Source organism: Notolabrus celidotus, chromosome 1 (genome assembly GCF_009762535.1).
Source record: "Notolabrus celidotus isolate fNotCel1 chromosome 1, fNotCel1.pri, whole genome shotgun sequence".
NCBI lineage: Eukaryota > Metazoa > Chordata > Actinopteri > Labriformes > Labridae > Notolabrus > Notolabrus celidotus.
Window position 1 is genome coordinate 11391737 of NC_048272.1, and position 23060 is coordinate 11414796.

At 39.5% G+C, this 23060-nt stretch overlaps 1 protein-coding gene across 1 annotated transcript in view; it reads right to left on the reverse strand.

Moving 5' to 3' along the window:
- Positions 1-22090, reverse strand: part of syn2b (synapsin IIb) — a 101818-nt gene extending 79728 nt beyond the window's left edge. Inside the window, exon 1 of the mRNA XM_034675780.1 lies at positions 21648-22090. Coding sequence (XP_034531671.1) covers positions 21648-22090 — 443 coding nt within the window. The remainder of the gene's footprint in view (positions 1-21647) is intronic.
- Between the last annotated feature and the right edge of the window lie 970 nt (positions 22091-23060).

Genomic DNA, 23060 nt, shown 5'->3' on the forward strand with positions numbered 1-23060 from the left:
TAAACTCATCCATCTGGATTGCTCTTTTTCAAGCAAGTTTATGTCCACCACATCAAAACACAAAATAACATTTTAATTTTTTTTTTTTTTAATTTAAATGTTTGTTATTCAAGCATTTGTTTTTACTACCTAACCTACCTAGGGTCCTTTATGCTGATGGAAACACACTTATTGCCAGCTCTAGGTTTACTTGATATCATTTGGTGGTATCAAATTATATACAATTTTGCTCGCTGTAATCATGCCTCAGATTTCCATTATATATCACTGTGAGAGTGGACTGAAATGAATTTGATATGTATTATGTAGATGATTAGGTGTGCTAATGGCAGAGTCAGATTCATGACTCTGGTGGTGGTCACGTTTGAAATCCATATCTAATTACATGTGTGTATTGGAGCTAATGTTATTGCTTAAGTGGCTGAAAAATATATTTAGATCTTATCTTTTCACTATGATATTGATTGAATGAAGCTTCAGTGGTTACAATTATGATTTGGTGCTAAGTTATGTTAAACTGAACAAGTGCTCTGTGTGTGTTTGTTAACTGTTCTGCATGTCCTGCCAAAATGCACCACTGCACCTGGCACCATATGGTCAACTGAGCCGTTTAAGACCTCAGAGAGTTACTGTTTAACTCTGTGTGCAGCTGGCTAAAGCCCTAAAAGCCTGGCCAGCAAATCAAGTCTCATAGCCAGTCCCACTTATAACTTCCTGTCTTCAATCTGCTGAACTACAAAAAAATAAATAAATCACATCATATTTCTATTTCAGTCATGTTCTGTCTCTCACTCCACAGGAAAAGCTTCTTTATATTTTTCATTCCATTTTTTGTGAGAGAGCATAGCAGGTTTGAGCAGACCTTAAAGGCAGCAGATGAAGCAGAACCTCTGCTAGATAGATGCCGCTTGGAGGGGTGATTTGTCTATAGTGTGACAGTGTATGTATGTAGGGTCTGCAGTTTTCCCATTTTGCTGTGTGGCTCTTTACGTCGTCTCTTTTGATAGCCTGCTGCAGAAAGCAATGACAAAACAATATAGATCCAAGGTCAAAGCTGTGTCATTACCTAACCACTTCATCTTCCACAAAACACTTTATCTGATTAATACTGCAATGTACCAACAGCCTTCTGTTGAGACCAAGCGGCAACCTCCGGTCTAAAAATATGAGTCCAATGCAGAAGTGCTAAAAACTGCAGTTCATCAAGGATCCGCTTGAGGCTAGCTCCGGAAGTAACGGAAACCACATACACACCAATTCAAAATAGCCCATCTTTACAGCAGAATAAACATGTTTATTTACATGTTACAAAAGACGAGTGTAGTCTGGATAGCTAATTTCTTGATCGGCACACACTGTACGGGGGGGTGAATTATATTCTAACGAGGCAATTTCGAAAAATATTGAGATTACGAGTCTTCCAATGAGAGGCACAGCTGACTTGACTGACAGGCAGGAACACTGTAGCAAAGCCCACCTTTTTACGTCACAATCGCTCTACAGCAGCAATATGGCTGCTGCAGATGATTGGCCTCAAAACAGGGCTTAAGAAACAGATGGGTGATGTCACGGATCCTCCGTCCATATTTTATACAGTCTATGGTTGAGATTCACCCCCAAATACTATCAAAGCTTTGAGTTTTTTTCCATCCTCAGCTGGGTTTGGTAAGTGGTTATGAAACTATAGAGAGTCCACCTGCAGTTATTTTACCAATAATAAAATCAGTGTTACTGTTCCTCAAACATTAAAAAAACTCCTTTGTGACTATCTCAAAGAAATTGAATACTGTAGCATTTGGAAAATGTGCAATATATGTAATTTGTGGTTGTCATTGGTATAGGAAAACTGTAAACACTTTGTTTAGCTTTTGATGTTTTCTATTCAGCTGTACTACTGTAGAGGCATCTTAATGTATAGCACATTCAAGTCCAAGGAAACATTCACTGCTGAGACATCAAGATTTATCGTAGTATATATTATCGTAACGAATCAAATATATATCGTATCATATTGTATTGCAATCCTATCATTTTGTTTCAGATGTTGTCATATCAAGTTATATTGTATCGTATCATATCGTTATATCTATCATTATATCGTATTGTTTCCTGGATCAATATAATAAGTACTTTAACTGTCATTTATTTCATTCACTTAATTAGCAAAGGCAGACAATACCATAAATACACATACTGCCACAGGAACATTAATCTTAAAAAAAATGATGAGGATCCTATCCCCTCATTGGATATGTGCATTCTGTAAGATATGCTGTTTAAGATATCTTTGGTTGAACATGTTAATCAATACCAGACATAGGAAACATCTTGTACTGTATTCAATGTTTTTCTGTAAAACAATACTGGCAACAAATGTGTGGGCAGCACCAACGAGCCAGTGTAAAAACAAGAAGCCAGTGGCTCAGGCTGGCTTTAAGCCTATCTGATCCTTTGATGGATTGAACCTCTAATATATGGATTGAAGTGAGACAGCGAGAGAAAGCAAGATGAGGCAAGGCCAACATAGACTTGGAAAGATTGTTACCAAGGGAGGAAGGCCTGGAGCCCTGTTTGATACAGCTTTTTGTTATACACCATAAGTAGCTAATGGTTACGGACGTCATACAGGGATCGGCAATCTCTCCTTCTGCTGAGCTAATTTTCTCCCCCGTCTTCTCTCTATCATCTTATCTTGCTCCCTCCCTAACCAGCTTTCTCTGTCATTCACTCTGTTCTGTCCCCTGGTTTCTCTCTATTTCCCCCTTCTACTTCTCCCTCCTTGTATCTATTAGATACCCCCTAATCCCTACTGACTCTAAAACTAAGGGAGCTTCAGTTCACACTTGACCCTGGTTTAATGGAGGAAAAGCAAAGCCGGGCTGACCGAAACTTCTTACAGCTCACAGAGAAAAGGGAAGCGACACGAAGAAATGACACTCCATCTAAGGTTCTGCCAGAGGGAATAACGGAAACCTCCAAATAATTTAGAAGTCCTGTGTTTAATCAAAACAGTAGACTTAGTATGCCATGAGTCAGGTGTTTCCTTTTCCAAAGGTCTGTTCAATGCTCTGAGTGGGCTGATACAGGGCGGGCTCAAGGGGAGAAACCCCGCGCCCAGTCAGCTTATTGCACTGCACCACTGATCAAATTATGTGTATTTACAGAGCAATTAGAGTGTAAGGCAATGGTTGAAGCTGCTATACACAAGGAACATTAAGCTTCATGCAGGAACCCCCCTTGTGTTAACAAGTTCTCTGAGCTAAGAATGTATAGAACTAAATGTAAAGAACTAAAAAATGTCTTTCTTTCTTTTCCAAATTGCTTAAACGAAATTTAAATTCAGACTAAGAAAGCACACAAAGTTGAGCATAATTTATGCTGAATCAAAGTCTGTGGGTCAACATTGTCAAATTGGTTTGCTGGGGTGTGCCTACTGTGAGCAGAGCTAGCACCAACAGCCTTCAGTTTTCCATGCCTATGCTGGTTATGCACTGCTGGGGTCAAGTTTTTATGTCAGTTTCACCAGACTAAGCTACATACAATTTATCTCCATTTTCTAGATCAAAACACTGACAAACTGAGCTGTGCTCGGTACAAGATACCATCTGTTACCTTTGATTGGTCACATCTGGAAGGAGAGCGTTTTTGCCTTCTGACAATAGCTATTAACTGGAGCTAGCGCCACGGGTAGTGGCTATGCTACACCTACATACAACCATTTGGATGGCTTATTGAGTCTACTATAAAACACATTAATAATTTGTTTAAACAACTAGTGATGCTGGTGCAGACTAGCAAGTGTTACAACATTCAATTGTTCAGTGGACTAAATGTGCATATCGCTACTTTACCATGCTTAACAGAAAATTCCGTCCATGTTTTATTGACCCCATCGTCTTCTTTGATGATTTTTCTGGTATTATTGTCCTTGGGGGTTTCCTTCAATGTGTTTTCCTAGGGTTTAAATAAATCAATGATACAGAATTTAGTAGATATAATATTTCTTGACTGTACTGTAGCATTCCTTGTGATCACCTCCTGTATAACAGACTCACAGTGATAAAACTTCCCCTTAGAAGAGCTAAATATGTAGCTTGCAACACAAATTTGGAGGGCTCTTGATTATGCAGATGATGCAGTCTCACAAACATGCACCTTCTCATGAACAGGTGCGCTCAGCAGACTGAAAAGAGCAATTTAAGATAAGTTTGTGCAGTAGTGTAAAGAGCTTATTGAATCTGTCTAGAAGCTCAGAGGTATGTATGTGGAATAATGGTATTCATGATTAGCATGAAAATATGTGAGGCAGGAACTGCAAAGACGTCATTGAAACGCACACAATAAGGTGGTATCAGTGCAGCAAATAAATTAAGTTTATAAAGAGTAAATTTCTCCATGTCATAAAAACTGTTGAGCACATTTCACTGTGAACAGTAGGAGAACAGTTAAGCACGGACTTGTGTGAGGCTTAGCGAAAGCATGCCAAGTTATGATCAGTTTTATGGGCTGCAAATGTCCACAACAGACAACAACAAAACAGCACATATTGTGTGCCAGCTTCTTAAATACAAAACAATCAAATTAGTATGTTCCCATGGCAACTGGGATAGAAGAGATAAACCATTTGCGCCTTTGTGAAAAGCAGAGCAAAACCACTGCTGTCATATAACATTTAGATTTCCCTTTAAAATGTTTCCGTAGAAGAAGACATTTTTCTGTATGGCAGCTTTACCCAATGATGCAGTACAAGGTGAGCAGTACTCAATTTGGTCAGAGTAAACTTTTTGATTATTTTGCTCAAATGGAAAATCTGACCTGTGGGCGTGACATCATTTACACCTCCTCTGCAATAATTTTCCCCTGGAAAATATTTAGAAATGTGTGATTAATCAGGGCATTTAGACGTGCCTGTAAGCCTTATGACAGTTTAACAGCATTGTCCATCTTATAAATCCAATTAGGGACATATGAATAATTAACACAACAATATTGAACAGTGCACCACTGTGTATTTTGTGACTACAGGTATTGATGCATGTACCAGCAGTGTCTCCAGTTCTCTATATTTTATGTCTGTGTCCAAACTGTTTGGATCTGATTGTCAATGGCATTCCTAATATCAGGCATTAAAACAATGAAACCAAAGAGCACTGGGAACTCTAATTTGATAGACATTTTGTAAAAAAAACAGAACAGTAGTGCTCTGCATGAGCACCTATCAACTATTATTACCACTGACCTGGATCTGATTGCTGGCTACTTTGCTCAGCTGTAATCACACTTTATTAGTTTAATATGTATGTTTGATGGATAACTTCCTTCTCTCTGCAGGTGGTTTTATCACATTAAGTGCTAACCCTGTTCCCTGACAATCTCTCCTTCAGAAGTGCACATGCACACGCACACACACAAAAACAAAAGCTCTGCTTATCCAGATCTCCTGAAACAATGGTGGAAAGCATATCTTAGTGAGTAATGTTAGTTTAATGTTAGTCTCTAATTAAAAAGTATACAAGGCATTAAGTACGTAATAGAATGTAAAAGAAAAGCTTAGGCAATTTAGATAAAAGTTTGCAATCATATTTCTTCTGAATTAACAGTCCCTATGCTACATTTAGCTGAATTATTTTCAAGCAGGCTCATTTCTGGGACTGAGCAGTCATTCCTGGAGTGAAAAAGTACTTCATTTTTTAGCAGGAGCTGGTAGACATACAAGGTTAACCTACTCAAGAAAAATTTGAGTGAAAAAGAAACTGGATTTTGAATTCCCATCACTGACCTCGGTAAAAGTGGGTGAAAAGCAAAGCCACTTGTAAGCTAACAGCCTAACCTTGTTCCATTATTTGCAAAAGCCTTCATAGGAAAATACAAAACGACAGGTGGACATTCAAAACAATCCAGAGAGAATTCAGTCAAATCCAATTTCAAGAGAAACCTCCTGTGTAGTACCTGTAAAATAATTTGACTGAAAATTTGTAGGTCAAGGTCTACCTCTACATGAGCAGATGGAGTCCACTCAGCTGTCACGGACGTGAGTCTATCTACCCATGATACATTCCCTACAAGTAGAACAACACAGCAAATGGTTTGAAATTTGACCTTTCTTTTTTGAGGAAAATGAAATGTCAGCACATCTTCTATAGACAAAATAGTAGAAGATCATTACAAACTGCCCACTTTTGCTCTTTTCTCTTTTACCCTTGTGAGACTGGCACTTTGTTGTCTATATGTTGGGAAAAACTTCACATTTTTGAGGAGAACAACACAACCACCAACCACTATAAATATAAACTAAAAGACTGATATTTAGTTAAAAAACAAACAAACATTAAACTAGCTTATTACATGGATGTGTTAAGTACTTATTTCTGCGCAGCAACATTCATAGCAATGGTCTTATATTTCTTAATAGCAGACTGTTGCTATACAGAACAGATGTTGCGAAGGATGTAGTGTGTAATAATAGCTTAGACAGTTCATTTTAGGAGGGCAACAGAGTTAACTCCTGGACGCAGGTCAAACTATTACTGTAATTCACTGTATTCAATTATTGTTTTTAATCCAATAGGAGTTCAACATTTGTTAAGTAAGTGGCTGTTTAATAAGTGGACCCTTTCTATTGCATCAGAGTCCTGCTCACCCTGTTGTGGTTCCAATCCACAACACAGCCTGCTCACTAAACATAATCCCTTACTAAGTAGCTCACATTGTTGTAACCAGTGAAGTACTGAATTACTTTAACCCGCACACTATATTAAGGGATAATGTATGCCTTGTTGTCTTGTCTCACCCTGTCAGGAACTTTTTCCCATAACCACCAGCTAACCATACATTGTCCCACTTATTACCTGGCTACTAACTTAAGATATAGACACGTTGGCAAATAATATTGATTAAAAGATTATTTTATTGATTTTAAATTATTTATGTATACAACAGTCCAAGTGATCCCACTTCAGTCAGTGTTCTATGGCTTCCATGGATTCTTATCTGCCTGTTGTGGTCGATTTAACATTAAACTGTCCTCATCCAGCTCTCCTTCTCTAAGCTCTAAAGTTCACACACCTTTAAAAATAAACAAGGCAAATTTCACAACTTTAAACACTGCTGCTGTCATCATCCCTGCTCATCATTTACGCTTCTTTGTAGCGATTGTTAACTCAAAGTTGCTCTGACATGCTCTATTTATTGCTATGATTGCTGGACAGGATCCAACATTAAATATCTGTGTTGTTTGACCTGCCAAATTAGCATGCTACCGAAACTCACATTTAGTCACAGTGTTTTGATGCGAACAGAAACTAATGGTTTTACCTCACCTTACCGTAAGGTAAGGTTCAACTATCAGACGCACATGTGCCGGAACTCTTTTCCGCGGATTGATTTGACATGATGTGTGATTAGTTTGCCACTGACTTTACTCATGTTAGTGAAAGTTAATAACCCTCGTCAAGGGGTTGCAAGGGGTCTTGACCAATCAGAATCAAGTATCTTGCACAGCTGGAAGATAAATAAGAAAGCCGGGTAATAAAAAGATTGATCATGTGACTCAGTGGCAAGGTTATGCCTACTTCCAGTGCAGTAGCATGGAGGAAAGAATATTCATGCTGTAAACACAAACAAAGGCTCAATCAGGTGTAAGCTTTCTGTCTTGGAATCAGCAGCATTATTTCCCCTCCACTCCAACAGTGTATCGTACGGGAGGGTCCAGATGTGTAGTGGTTGGCTAACTCTATTAATAAGAATCAGCAGGGTTGGGGATGGATAACTTTCTCAAGAGCACTTTACTGTAGCTGCACTTCAGTGACAGAATGTCAACACTTCCTTGTCACTCAATTACATATCACAGAACAGACATATCAGAGGCTGAGATGACCAAGCTCCAGGTAAACGTAATGAGAACCACAGAAGTACATTCAACCATTTTTTGGTTCACTATATTAACGCTGTAAACATACTTGCAGTTGAACTCAAATACATGAATGAACTGAAACTTTAAATTGGTTTACAAATTTGGTTGTTAGATTGTTGTAAAACCCAGACTAATTTTCTCCCTGCTTCCTTTCATTGTCCTTTTTTCTTTTAAATCTGCCTCAGATATTTGCTTTGTTAGCAGAAGGTCAAACTTACCAGTACAACACATTCCCAAGTCAAGCAGCCTTATTGCCTGAACTGCATATGGTCCAAAATGACTCAATATCAGGGTGCAGATGCCCTATTCACAGTGCACCCATGGAAAGTTGCTGGTTGGGCACAATATACCAATAATATCAGGCTTTGTATTTGAGCCTATACGGAATATCGGAGTAGTTTGCATGCATTTATTGAATGTAAATATAAAATGAAGCAGAATGACAATCAGACTAATGGTATTTGTTTTTTTAAGAAATATCCCTGTGGACTAATCGTGACCCTCAAAAGTATTACTTATTTCTGCATTGATTCTGTACAATAACAGTCATCCGGGCCAAAGTGGCTGATGTGACTTTATTGCAACTACATGAAAATCACTTTACACTCAAGTACTGCACTTAAGGGGCCAGTATGCTTTAACAGGAGTGCTTTACACGAGGTAAATTTGTACATTTTAAAAACTGACAATCTGACCTTCACGGCCACTTCACACTATCTGCCGGGTGTGGAGAGGTGAGAAAGTTGGCAGTGTTTTAACTCCCTCAAGCGCCCTGTCACTCTTCTTCTCCTTCCAGGTGAGGCTGTCCGAAAATAGGCTTCAGCAGGGGGGAAACAATAATTTCTACATGATTATAAAGCTTGCCATCCTCTATTATGGCAATTTTTAAAACATTTTGGTTTGCATGGTTACTCATTTGCATTTAGCCATTGCCTCTTACTGAAATTGCAAATGCTTATTAACATAATAGTTTTTCTACAATAGTTTAATTGAGACACTGACAACAGTAAGCAGGGTTAAGATGTGATAAGGAAGCTTACATTTCTTTTTTTTTTCTTTTCAAAGTTATATTTTTGGTGTGTTTTTATCTTTATTGACAGGACAGCTGCAGATAGACAGGAAATGTGGAGAGTATAGTGGGGAAGACATGCAGCAAAGGGTCACGGCCGGGAATCGAGCCGGCAACCTCTACAACAAGGACTATGGCCTCTGTATGTGGGGAGCCTAGACCATTAGGCCACCAGCGCCCCAAGCTTACATTTCTGTGTGAGTGCACATCTTTTTAGGGAGTAACATTCATTTGTGCTTCTTATGCATGTGAAAAAAGTAATTTTCTGTAAATCACTCAATGCCTCTTTCAAGGGTGCATTTTAGGAGATTATTAGAGAAGATTACTTGTTGCCATAGCAACAGCGCACCGTTTCACTGTGGGTTGTGATGCTGATTGGTCTGGTTTATGGCCCTCTTAGGTATGCTTGATGCGTAGTAACAGGTTTATCCCTGGAATACTGCATTGGGCTCAGAGAAGCACCAAACACAAATACAGTCAGACATACTATGAACTAAAGCAATACAGTCCTACTGTCTTAGCATTATTCAACAAACAGATGATTTTCCTGCCGCCTTCTTCTATATGATTTTAATTTGAAACAGCAGATGGTAAAGGTCATTCTGTTGGTCTATCAGCCCACTAAAGCATTCACAGAGAGCACTGCTCTATCATGGTCAGTACTGTATGAGGTTTTAAAATAGAAAACCTGGGTTAAACTAAGCCCTATTTTACATTGATTTCCTGAAATTTACTAAAGATTGGTTGCAAATATAAAATTAAAAAACATTCAAATCAATTGTGAAGTAGCTCTCATAAAACCCTCTAATAAAAAGATCTACAAAGACCTGCCCTGGTAATCAGCTGCTCATTAATAGTGCCTTCCTCATCCTATGAAGAGGCTATTCAACAGAAGAGGACTGGAGAGGTCTGTTAATGCAATATGTACATGCTTCAATCAGACTAAAGGTCAGATGCAATATTGTATTAAACTAACTGTAATATCCAGACCAGCATGTATAATGCATAACTGATCTCACCTGGTGTTGTAATAATTGTAGAAATGTTGGTTTTTGAAACATTCATAGCTACTGACGTACATTTATATGAAGTGTATTGCACTAATTTTCAATGGCTTCAGTATAACTTTTTGGGTAGAGTGACTTTTTTTGGAGTAAAGTATTTTTCCAACTGCTGGCGTAAGTAGGAGCAACTCATTTCCTTGCCGTTTAAACAGATCTTGAAATTCAAACTAACTGAATAGTCTAAACATAAGAAATCTCTCAGAAAACAGTCAAAATTGAGCACAATTTCTTTGACTCGACCAAACAGCTGATCAAAGAATCTACTGGCAAACAATGTAAATTTGGTTTGCTGCATGTGGGTACCATTAGCAGAGCTAGCACTATCAGCCTTCTGACCCCTTGCAGGTTAACATCCACTGTGCTGGTTATGTGTTGTTTTACTTTATCTCCATTTTCTTGATCGAAATACTGATCAAGGCATAGCATTATGGTAGTAGTCGTTAACCAGACATACAGTCGCAATATGGGCCTGCAACAATATCAATACTAATAATTAATTGAACTGACTAATAATTCTTGTGCCGACCACAAGGGTGACATTTAATCAACTTAATGCACACACCTCAAGCCATAAATAGTACAAAGTCTAGTGCAGACATTAATTTCCCTTGAAGTCACTGCCTCTGCTTATAGTTTTTAGGGAGTGATCTTACATAACCAAAACAAACCAATGTGTTGACACAAATTGAGCAGATATTCTGGTAGTTTTTGATTTTAAATGATGATAGACCTTAATTTTTTTACTGGCATATGTAATTTCCAGCACTTAGTATAATCCTAGAGTTAGTAGAAACAGGTAAGCTACATCTGACACTGGCCTTAGACAAAATGTTCCCATCCAAATAGGTTCAAAGAGAAAAAACAATGCTAGCAAACAACAGTGGACAGATAATCATTGTGAGCATCACTAAACAAGTCCTACTCCAGTTCTAACAGAGGCACAGATAATGGCTAAAAAGCTTTCATCAGATTAACTGTGATTTTTTTAGAAGATGAAAAAGAAAGCAAGTTGAGTGTAAGAGTCAGTGGGGGAAAGTCAGGCCACCATGAACCTGAACAGAATTACTAAAACAGCTATCATGCTAGCTAACATGTCAACTAAAAGATTACTCTAATTAGCTTGGTTAAGCCTAAATAGCTTGATAAACCTACCACAAAACATACTATTTTTAGTACAACTCTAAAAATATTCATCAATATAAATATCAAAGCTTTTGTTTCATTTAATTTCCTTTCTTACTTGTTTCTCATAACCGTAAATCAGAGTTTTTTAGTACCTATTGTTAAGTCCTGTAATAATCTAGTTGTCCATTAAATGTACTGTACTTAAAAGTGTGAAGAAACAGAAAAAGTAAACTCAGACACAATGTACTAATTAGTACATGGACAGAATATTGTCTTTACGGTTGCAAACAAATTAGCTAAAAGGCTAACTGCTTCTCCTGACATACTCTGGGCTAATGGGGATCTTTATGCTTAACTGTCCTGTGGGAAAAAAGGTCTTTTTAAAGCTTGTTATTAGTCAGACGGTATTGACAAAGCCACTGCCACCAATATGCTTTCAGTCACAGTCTGGCCTCATGGGAGCAAGTACAAGCTTTCTGTTTACTTAGGTATTCCTCATAGAGAAGTCTTAGGCTTATTGGAGAATGCTAATCATGAAAATGCTAATCATGAATATGCTAATTATGAAAGCTACACAATAACACCAGAGCTAAATTCTACTCTGAATAATATGATTATGCCTGTGTAATTTTTCAAGAAAATAAAAAAAAATATCTAATAGATAAGCAATCCAAAATTCAGTCATTTAAATAATAATAAAAGTTACTTTATCTTGCAGCTTGTGTTTCAGATGCCAAGATGATTTTGTTTGAAATTTAACTTTAACAGTTCTGTAATCTTTCTCATGTATTAGACTCTTGACGTAGACAAAGCCTACATAGTGTGGCCACACAAAAATGAAATAAAAACATTGTGTGGCCACCTCAGGCTTCATTACTAGAAGAAAAACTGGCTGTTCATTGAAGATTATGACAAACATTATGCTACTTTTGCATTTTTCCATTAGAGCAAATGAAACATTTCATGTAAGAACATTCTGGATAAAACCCCCAAAAGGTTCAATTTAGTTGTTATTTTAAATCATGTCCTTTTAAGGAAGGTGCAAGGTTACAGTTACCTTGGAGCTGTTTCTGCCTCATCCCTGAGCTAAAAAGGCCACCCGTCTAGTCTGACAAAAGCTGAAAGGTACAAGCTCAAATGCAAGAGAAACCTATGAAGTCAATATGACATTGCCATGGGCTGTAAAAAGGTCAGTTCTCGGCCTGAATGTGTGTGGAATGTAACCCGCAGCTGAGAACAATGATGCCACGAGGTGAAACCTACATCCCACAGAAATCACAAGCATCCCTGAAAATTATCAGGCCTGATAGTAGTTTGTAGAGTAAAAGCTGTAACTGCATGTGGGTGTGCTGTGAAAAAGGTGTACTTAGAGAGCAATGGAAATATTTTTTCTTTGCAAAAAAGCTTGTACAATGAACTGCTTTATTCCCAAACTGCTCCTCTATAGTAAACTCAGTGAGCTGTAACGAGGAACTTCGTATCACTGAAAAACGCAGAATCCCTGTGGGAAATTATTTCATATATTGTATGATAGCAAGACAGAAATTAGGAACAGAGAATAGAGATGCTTGTGAATATTTTTCTGTGTGTGTGTGAGTGAGTGAGTGAGTGAGTGAGTGAGTGTTTGTGTGTGTGTGTGTGTGTGTGTGTGTGTGTGTGTGTGTGTTTGTGTGTGTGTGTGTGTGTGTGTTTGTGTGTGTGTGTGTGTGTGTGTGTGTGTGTGTGTGTGTGTGTGTGTGTGTGTGTGTGTGTGTGTGTGTGTTGACAAAGGCTCCGCCTCCCCACCTGCTCTCACTGTGTACTCCTGTCTGCACTGCTGATGAAGAACATTTCTTCAACACATGGATGAATGCAACACACAGTAATAAACCAAACACTGTGGTTACATTCAGTCTGGGTCAAGCGGCAACCTCCGGTCTCAAACGATGAAGCCCATGCAGAAGTGTTATAAACTGCAATACATCAAGAATCCGCTTGAGGCTGGCTGCAGAAACACCGGAAACCACATAGACATGAATGGGAAAAACACGATCTTTGCAACATTAATAAACACGTTTATAGCCTGGTTGAAAAAACAGCTTGGCCCTACGAAGCTAATCTCTCTATCAGCACACACTGTACGGGGGGTGATTTTTTTTCTAACGTGACGGTTCAGAAGATATTTAGATTTTGAGTTTTTGCCCATATAAGGACATGACTGATGTGACTCCCGGTCTGGAACACATAGCTGTTGGCTAGGAGGCTCACACCCTGCCTCTTTACATCACACTCTGCCTAGTTGAGTTCCGCATTTCCAATATGTCTGCTGCTGTCGATTGGCTTCAAAACAGCTCTCAGGAAAAGATGGGTGACGTCACGGATACTACGTCCATATTTTATACAGTCTATGGTCTGGATCCATTTTGATGATAGGTCAATAAAAACAATATATTTTCTGTCCTGGAACCACAGGAAACCAAATAACCTCAACAAATACGTGGGTCATCTCTTGTGTTCTCCCTGCGCTGTGTAGTTACGTTTTTCACACCATTCGTCTGTCAGCAGGAAAAATAGAAAAACAGCTGCTGTGAGTTCATTGTACCTGAAACAATCTATTCATCTTGTACATTACTTGTCCTGTTTTATTTTAAAGGCTAACATCCCCTGCTGTTTCAGTTTCATTACACCTGCCCCTAATTATGCTATTAGACACAATGTTCATAAACCTTTGCTTCACCCCATCATTTGCCAGCCTTTTACAATACCAGTTCATGAATGGACTTAAACGCACCTTAACATCTTGCCTCCAATGTTAATGTCACGTAGGCATAATGGTGTGACAGAACCTGCAACTGAGTGTGCATTGGAGGCAGCAACGGATGTGTAACAGGATCAATGTAAAATGACTGGGCTCGCAGGCTGAAACAGACACCTGACAAGTGATAACATCTTATTCGTGTGACAAACAAGCAGGATCGATGATGGCTGGAGCCCGGCATTTTTCATGTGGCATACAAAGCAACTTTGCTTGAGTCTTCAGAATCTGTATAGCAAGGTTAATTAGGAAATGCACTTAAATTGACTAAATTGCCACTACTGTCATGATTTTAATGCATGTTTCACTCTCTATTCTGTAGCACGTCACTGCTGTTGTCTCCCTTTTGGTTTCTTAACAACGGAACATCATGTAAAAATGTGACACTGGGGCACTGATCTTATGCCACTGCGTAACTTGTGTAAAAGCACAAAAACATAGTGAGCTTTGAACCGTGTTGCAGAATCATTATGTAAAAAAGGGCTTCTGTTAATCCTTGACACTGCATTGCTCTCCAGCTACTCGTTATCTAAGTTTTTTGTGACCTTGCTGTTTTTTGGATATTTGCAATATTGCTTTTCCTCTTACTGTTTAGGTTATGTTTCTGTTTTGACTTCCTGTATGCCAGTAAAGAGAGAGCTTTTTTAAACTGCACCTGATGTCCTGAATGTTTCTGGGTCAGTCTCTCACAGTTGTCTGCTATCATTACAGTGACTTGTGGAGGATGTAGAATGGGCCAAGGAAAATACAACACAGAAACAAAAATGACTTCAACCAAATTGGAAACTTGAAATTGAAAACTTATCGTAATTCAAGCCTTTTACAAATAACTGATGACAGGACTTCTGGTCTTGGTGCAGGTTTTTATGCTGTTTTTTTCCTGATTTCTGTGTTTTTGTTCTAGTTTTTCACTTTCCTTTACATTTTGTACGTCTACAAAATTAGAGTACCCAAGAGCTGACTGGAGATGGATTTAATACATTAAAACAAGTAAGGCAAAAACAAAAGGCTTAATGAGATGAGACCATGGAATGTAAATATCCAAAGGAAAATGTATGAGGCTCAATAAAACAATTAAAATACACTAGAAGATCCATGAGAAGTGTCTGTCAGGAAAAAGAGCTGAGAAGTTTGGCGAAACAAATTGGCACAGAAGAAACAGAGAGAATAGACACAAGGGAATCAGACAAGTAAAAAGTAAGAAGGGCGGTGCACAAAAATCACACGAGGGGGACACAAAGGCAAGATGTATGAATGACAAACTAAATCAAGAAGTTACTGAACAATGAAAGAAATTGAAAACTAAACAAGAATCACACACAACCCTCAGTTTGTGAAGAAAGGACTTATTTTTTCAAGGATGCAATTATAACTACAAAAAAAATTATGTTTACAGACCTGTCAGTTTTTCGAAGCGACTACAAATATACGTGTTTGCTAATCAGTGTGCTTTCAAGAACCAGCCAGAGAAAGCAGCACTTAAAGTTCAAGTTTTAGCTGCAGGACATTTGGATGACATTCCCCATCAATCTCATGCTCGTCAACCAACTGTGCGTCAACCTGCAGTCAAATTGACAAAACCCTCTCCTTTATGACTCATATCCAAAAGTCAACAGTCCAAAAGCATCTCCTCTGATGGGTGTTTACGCAATAAAGGTGGTAAAAAGAGTCAGTGGTACTCAGGCAGAATCTGCAGAGTACTGTACGTCCTCGGTACATAAATAGAGAGATAAAGAGTGGGGAGTCAAAAAGAGGGCGCGAGATGCAGACAGATAGAGAGAGCAAAGGAAAGAGAGCAGATGTGGCCTTTGGGCTGAAACTGCTGAATCACCATGTCTCTTCTGATTACTTCATTGCATCGTGAACCCGGAGCACTTTCCCTTCCAGCCATACACAGTGACACTGTCATGATAAAAGGCCGAGAGAGGAAACAAAGAGAAAATAGACACAGGGGGGGCGAAACAAACAAGAAGACATAGACATCCACAGAAAAACAGCAAAAGGAGATTCCAAGATTTTGTCCCTCCATCTTCCTAAATCCTCTTTCCCCTCTGTGCTGACATCACCTTGAGTCACCCAGGAGGACACGGACTGTTCCCTCAGCCACCTCAAAGGGCTTGGGTCTGTTACATAAGGCTTATATCAAACACACACTCTCTTGCCTAAAATGCCTGCAAAAAACAGTTACTCTTTCATCTTGCAGATTTATTGCTGGACTCACACTGAGGTCCCTTTTTGAGGCACAGTCAGTTTAAGCCATCAGATGTGGCACAGTCGATATTTGAAAGCTGAGAAATGAGCGGTTAGATATAGAGAGTCATAGCACTCGCTTGTGCAACTGATAGCTGTTTTAAAGGGGATGCCAGTGTTATTAAGAGTTATGGCATGTTTATAACTGCGTGTCCTGAGTCAATTAGCAATTAAATGCACATTTAACGCCATTTTCATCTATTTAATGATGTCAAGTTCGAATGGATCTGCAAGGGGAAATTCAACTTGGGCAATCAAAGAAGTTTAATATGTTGGAAAGTTGCAAGAAGACAGAAGAGGGAGAAGACTGAGAGGAAGAGAAAGTAAAACCCCCTCATTCATATTATCCACACTAACTATATCAGTATAACAGGGTATTATATAGACCTTGTATTTTACCATCTTGCCGTTAGCATTAAACAAAATTTACCAGGTAATAGCTATTATGTGACAGTGAAGACCTCCAAAAATGTTGAAATGTTATGGTGTTGTTGTCAACAGCCACTCCTTTAGTTCTTCTTCTGTGGTGTTTTCTACAAATTCCTTTTACCCTTCCTCTCACCTCATTTGTATGTCTTCCTGTTGGAGGGTTGTGTGCAAAATGTTTTGGCGAGGTCATTATCATCATCCATCCTCCTGATTTATCATATTCTTTTAATTATATTTATGTTATGTCTGTCACTACCCCACAATATATTAATGAAAAAAAAACAAAACAAACAAACTACCCCTTTAACTGTGGTATACTATAAAGAGAATCCCGATGTTGTGGCGTCATTCCTTTCTAACCAACACAACACAGAAGTTCTCCTGTAACATCAATAAATCACTTTGTAATAACTGTGGAAACTCACAATACTTACCGCTTGACAATCATTTTCAGCCCTCTGCATGAATATGTTGATCTAGTGGTCTATAGTTGGTCTAATGCTCAGGGGTTTGTGGTCAATGTGAAGGTATGATACCACTTTACTGTATTACCTTAGCTGGGGTCATTACCCCAACGTCATTAACCATTTATCTGTTCCAGTCTTGTGAACAAAATATCAAAAGAATGCCTGGGGGGAATATCTCCAAATTTGGCACTTCCACTCTAGGATGAACAAATTAGAATTTGGGGGTCAGAGGTCAAAGATCACCACAACTATGATTGTATTTCCCTTCCCTGATCTTTTGAACCAATTATCTCAGCATTACCTGGAGGGACTTCTATGACATATGGTTTAATGTTTTTTTGTTGTCACTCTGAGATAGATGATAAGTAAGTATTAGCTCTACTGCGACAGAGAGTCTACTGATATCAACATGGTCTTCAGAGACACAGAAAGACAGAGACATCCTTTGATATTTGGTCACTCCCGTAAATGTTTGCTGTGCAACATCTACTGTTAAAAGTTACATTTCTGTATTTGTGAGGGGGGAGGGTATTCCTTCAAAAATGATGAATACAAAATATATCCTTTGTCATTCCGTAAGAGACACTAATGGATGAAAACTACAACTGGACTGGTTGGAAGTGCTATAAAACCATGAGTAAGTAATTCTATTTTGGCTCATAATTCAAATAAATTCCACAAGCAGCTGTTCTACTTTGTAAATAATGCAAGGCAGTTGTTTAAGTCATGAAAATAGAGTCCCTGCCATTGTTTACCACTGGCTGAAAGGCTCTAGGCCAACTTCTTCTCACCAAGATATATTATGCACTAATTGGGCAAAGTTGCCTGCCAAATAAATGTCTTAGAAACATATAACAGTAATATAACCACTCCATCTAACAGATAGCATATTATATATCTCGCTAGAGGATTAATGTATCCTTCAGTAGCTCAAAAAAAACTTTATTTTTGTGTCTGGAGAGACAAACTAACATGTCTCCCTGTTTTATTTACCAGAATGTAACCTTGATGAGGACAACATACAGAGTCATTCCAGGAGTGGGCGTTTGCTGTGCAACTCTCTGTTTTCTAAGTCATATTACAGAGAGCCTGGAGTCCAGCTCTTTGCTGGGTGGAAAATCAATAACACTAAACAGAATGCCTCCCTGGCTCTGATGCTTTAAGGGAAGCTCTGTCTGCGAGCATCTCCAACAAATATACAACATTAATATTTATGAGGAGCTCTCTGGATAAAATATTGTTTACCCACAAAACTGGAGGTTGTGTGAAAACAATGCAAGTGAGGACACAATATGTTACTTTACGGTAAAATAAGACTGCTTACTTGGCAAAGCAGCTCGTGTCCTTGCCATTTGTATCTTGGGATATTTTGTGTGGCTCAGGGCAGAGATGAGGCACTGATTGGACATATTTCAAAACCTACATCTTATTTCCACATTGGATCAATCTCTACATTGTTTAAGCATGGACTTTGTACCATAAAATGAATTGTGCAGTCACTTGTTATGAATTTCTGTGTATGCTGGACATGTCCCACAAATGGGTGGGGCGGCACCCAGAAGGGTGGCAACCTAGAATCCCAGGTGCCGACCCAAATATCCTTAATCATTCTTGGCTTGCGCTGTCAGAGGCGTGAGTTTTTCTTCAAATTTGAATGCAGCCCTGTTTTTGTTAGTGTCTTTAGTTGTGACTTTGGACAAACACAATTTATAGCCCTTGAAGAATTAAACTAAGACTTGTGTGTCCACTCTGTGGTGCTTCTTTTGAAAGTTAAAAAGATGATGTATAGCAATATTACAACTGTATACTTTTAACTTAACTTTTAACTATATGTGCCCATACCCAGCACGACCTCCCCTGCCTATGTCTGTGCTCCAGTTGGGACACCCCAATCAAAAAAGACTGGACAAGCCCCTGCAAATTGGGAATAACTATAAAGTACATTATGTTAGTCAAGCCACATTGTTTGAAGTGCTTTAGAGGGGCAACAATGTGATCGTCCAAGACAACCACCATGTTCCATGAAAACTTCCAAATTTAAATCGAAACCCAACTCTTGTATTTCAATGTATTTCCATTACAATCTATTAGTTTACAATTCAAATGAGAGAATTATATGCATTTGAATAAGCATATGCTGATATTTATGCAGTTCTCAATTACTGTCCCTACATTTTCTGTAAAAGCATGACTGTGTTAAAGAAAGCCATGCATTCAAGCGCCTCTTTTCTGCAGTGTCTCACATGCAGACCGAACCACATCATGATGGTGGCAGACATCCAATCATATGCCTCCAAAACACTCACAGCAAGAGATGCAGGATTACCATAATGTTGCGCTGCCAGTCTTTTTCAGTTAGTGTGGAGTGATAGAGCTTCAGTATTCATGCATGTATCCGCACATGAATTATGCACCATTTTAAGTTAATCCTGTACTGATTGTGTTGGGAACAATACCTAGTGCACTAAGGAGAAAGCACCATTCAGTTAAATTCATGTACCTGTGTCTGCTACTTAGACATTACTTAATCAATGGAAGATTGCAACCGTTCATGTTAATTATTCCAATATGTAAACAGTATTATAGCATTAAATTCTGCAGCAGAGCTCATTTTAAGGGGTTGGAATTTGTGCCAAAATGGGGAATAGTGACAAAGCATTAAAATGCATGGTGCTCAAATAACAGTATCACGCATTTCCACTGGAACCATCCCAAAAAGTACAAGAAGCATGTTTTAGTCACTTAATATGTCGAAGATTCACTGATCTATCTAACTTACAAGAGAAACTGTGAAGATGAAGAACACAGTCTTTCAAATGAAGGCGGATTAATATAGCCAATATTTCCAAACCCATTCCAACACTAACCAGCCAATCTCAACTCAAGGTCCATTAATATCTTGAGGGGCTTTTGACCATTTCCCAGCCTTCATACAGAATATAGAGATTAACCAGTGGAACTCAACATGCATGTGTGGCCACTTGTTGGCTTGAATACATGCAACTTCAGTGTAGAGACAGACAGTCTTGAAAAATATCTCTACTTTGAGTCTTTTACTTGCTTCTTAAATTATGCTTTTGACCATAGCACATGGTTCATATGGGGATACCAAACCACAACCACCATTTGAACACACTCCACAGTGTCCATTAAAGTTAAAGGTCAAAACTGTCTCATCTACCAGCAACTTTATCACATCGCCACCAAACACAAGGGCAACAAGATGAAGCTGCATAGATAATGACGGCAATGAATGGTTGTAAAATCCATCATCAGCACCCATTCAGAAAACCTTCACGGGCTGAATATATGATTTGCAGGAGAAAGCAGCCAGGGGGATAGCAACATTATTACCAGGGCGAAAGCTTACATTTCACTCAAAGTAGGCAATGTTTTATTCAAAGCTACGTGCACTTATACGACAGTGTATGATGTATCACTTAATAGCATGAGGATATCATCCTGTTAGCTAACTTCTACTGTTAATAGATGATGGCAGTTACTCATAGCTCTCTATCTCTCTCTCTCACACACACACACACACACACACACACACACACACACACGAAAATTGGCATGAATATGGACACCCATGGTGTCATAACGGCTCACACAAAGACACAGAAACAGAGACAGGTGACAGTGCAGGGTGGAGGGGTGTGTGAATGAAAAACTCCAGAGAAAAGCTGGTGTGTCTACTTAGATTAATGGAGCTGTTTCTATTTTGGGAGCAGCCTCAGAGAGCAGAAAACAATACATTAAAACACATACAGAAAGCACAGAGGAGGACATAAGTATGAACTTAAAGCTGTTCTAATACCACATACTGTACACAGTGTTCATCAGTTGATGGATTATTTTTCGTTAAGTTGAAGTCTCTTTTAGACTTACTGGGATGAATCCGACCTCTCAATATTGACCTTGGAGACAGTCTCGAAAACAATCAGAATTTACTCATGCTCATTATTCATGTGCTCCTTTACATTACATTTTAGCCATAGAAAATTATTTCAGGTGGGATACTAAACAATGAAAGCCATTTGACCACACTCCACAACATCTTAGGCTTGTACCTTTACCAGTATAAGTCTTACATACTTCCTAAAATAAGGTTTCCAGTATTGTAAAGTATGCCATAAGTGCAGCCATCCAATACCATAACCAATAACCCTCATAATATCAACTCTTTTTGGGTAAATGAATGCTTATGAATGACTTGAAACAACAATGTGGTGCTAGCAGAAAGGGTTAAGTTTGCCATAGTTCACAAAAGGTCAGAAATCTCTGTTTGTCCACCAACATTAAGTCAGTCAGTATAAAGCCATTTAACAGACACTTAAATAAGCTTTTTGGAATAAACAGTAAATCATATTCCTTCTGGCTGACTCTAAACCAAACATTTTCTACACCAAATCAGCATCCCAAAAACTCAGAAATAGTATGCCAGTCAACATAACCGCCAACTTCCTCAACTTCCAAGCAGCCAGTTGGACAACACTCCATCCATCATTAAAACCACTTGCATCCAAACGCTTACCACTCATGCTGAGGCTCATCAATGACCAACAGGGTCTTGAACTTCTTGGAGAGGGAAGGGGAAGGAGCCGACTGCTCCACAAACCCAGCGGCAGATGCGGCTGTCTGTTTGACAGCATTGGTGATGGAGCTGAAGGAGCTGAAGAAGCCAGAGGAGCCACCAGAAGAGAAGGACTGGGCCTGTGGAGGTTGCTGAGCCTGCTGGCTTAGACGGCGCTCTTGGGGTGCAGGCGAGCTTGCTGGTGCCTGGGACGCTGCTGGAGCTACAGTTGGGGACTGGGCAGGGGCGGGAGCATTTGCTGGAGCTTCACCTTGCTGGGAAGGGGAGGAGGCGGAGGGGGGAGGAGGAGCAGGCGGGTCGGGCCTCTGGAGGTCTGACATGTAGCCGTTGGGCAGGTTGGACATGAAGCTGCTGTCCGAGAGGCGTCGTCGTAGGAAGTTCATGATTGCGGTCCAAAAGGTCGGTTTCTCAGTTGTTCTTGGTGTCTCTTGGTTTCTTGGCTGAAAGGAGTGAAAGCAGAAATGCTTCCAGAGAGAAACCTACAGATCAGAGGTTAGATGAATGACAGAGAGCCAGTCAGCAAGGGTTTTTGAAAGAGAGCTGCTTCTCTGTTGGAGGAATGAAGTGCAGTGAGGAAGGAAAGGATGGATGAAGCAATGAATACAGCTCTGGTCCAGTCTTCAAGAGACAGCTCTCCAAAGCCTTGCAAAGCCAGCAAAAACAGCGCGAGTGTATGTGGTAGTCCTCCTCCTGAGCCTTACGCCTCCTCACGAATGCATTTGTGACGTGTGAGAGTGTGTCTGTGTGTGTGAGAGAGAGAGGTGTGGTTTGGTGTCGCCCCCTTCGGTAAGGTGCTGGTGCTCTCCTCCACCTCTACTCTGCCTTCCAGCTTACTGAGCCTCTGCAAGCCGAATGCTCTGAAGAGATGCTGCTCTCTCTGCTTATCTCACCCTTTCACTCTCTCCCTCTCCCTCTGCCCTTTCCCTCCCGTTCACTCACTCGCTCGCTCACTCGGCACTCTCGCAGGCTGTCTCCCCCTCCCCCCTCGCCTCCTCCTCCTCTCTCCTGTCATCATCCTCCTACATCACAGGCTACGTTTGTGTGTCGTGCTGCAGCCTTAAAGCGCTGCGTGCCGTGTGCAACCACTGGAAGGGGTTTCCTATGAGCGTGCATAAGGTGGAGTTCACAGATGGGAACGCCATCCACCCTGCTTTGCAAGCCCCACCTCCTTCCCCCAACCAACAATCCATCATTATACTCTCCCTTTTAACCTGTCCTCCTTTCATCCATTTTTCTTCCATTGTGGGATCACAAATGTTACATCAGTGATATATTTTTTTGGAGGAACAATTCACGCAGAGCTAAAAAAATACCCTCCACACTGAGGATGTGCTTCTGCCATAATTTGCCATT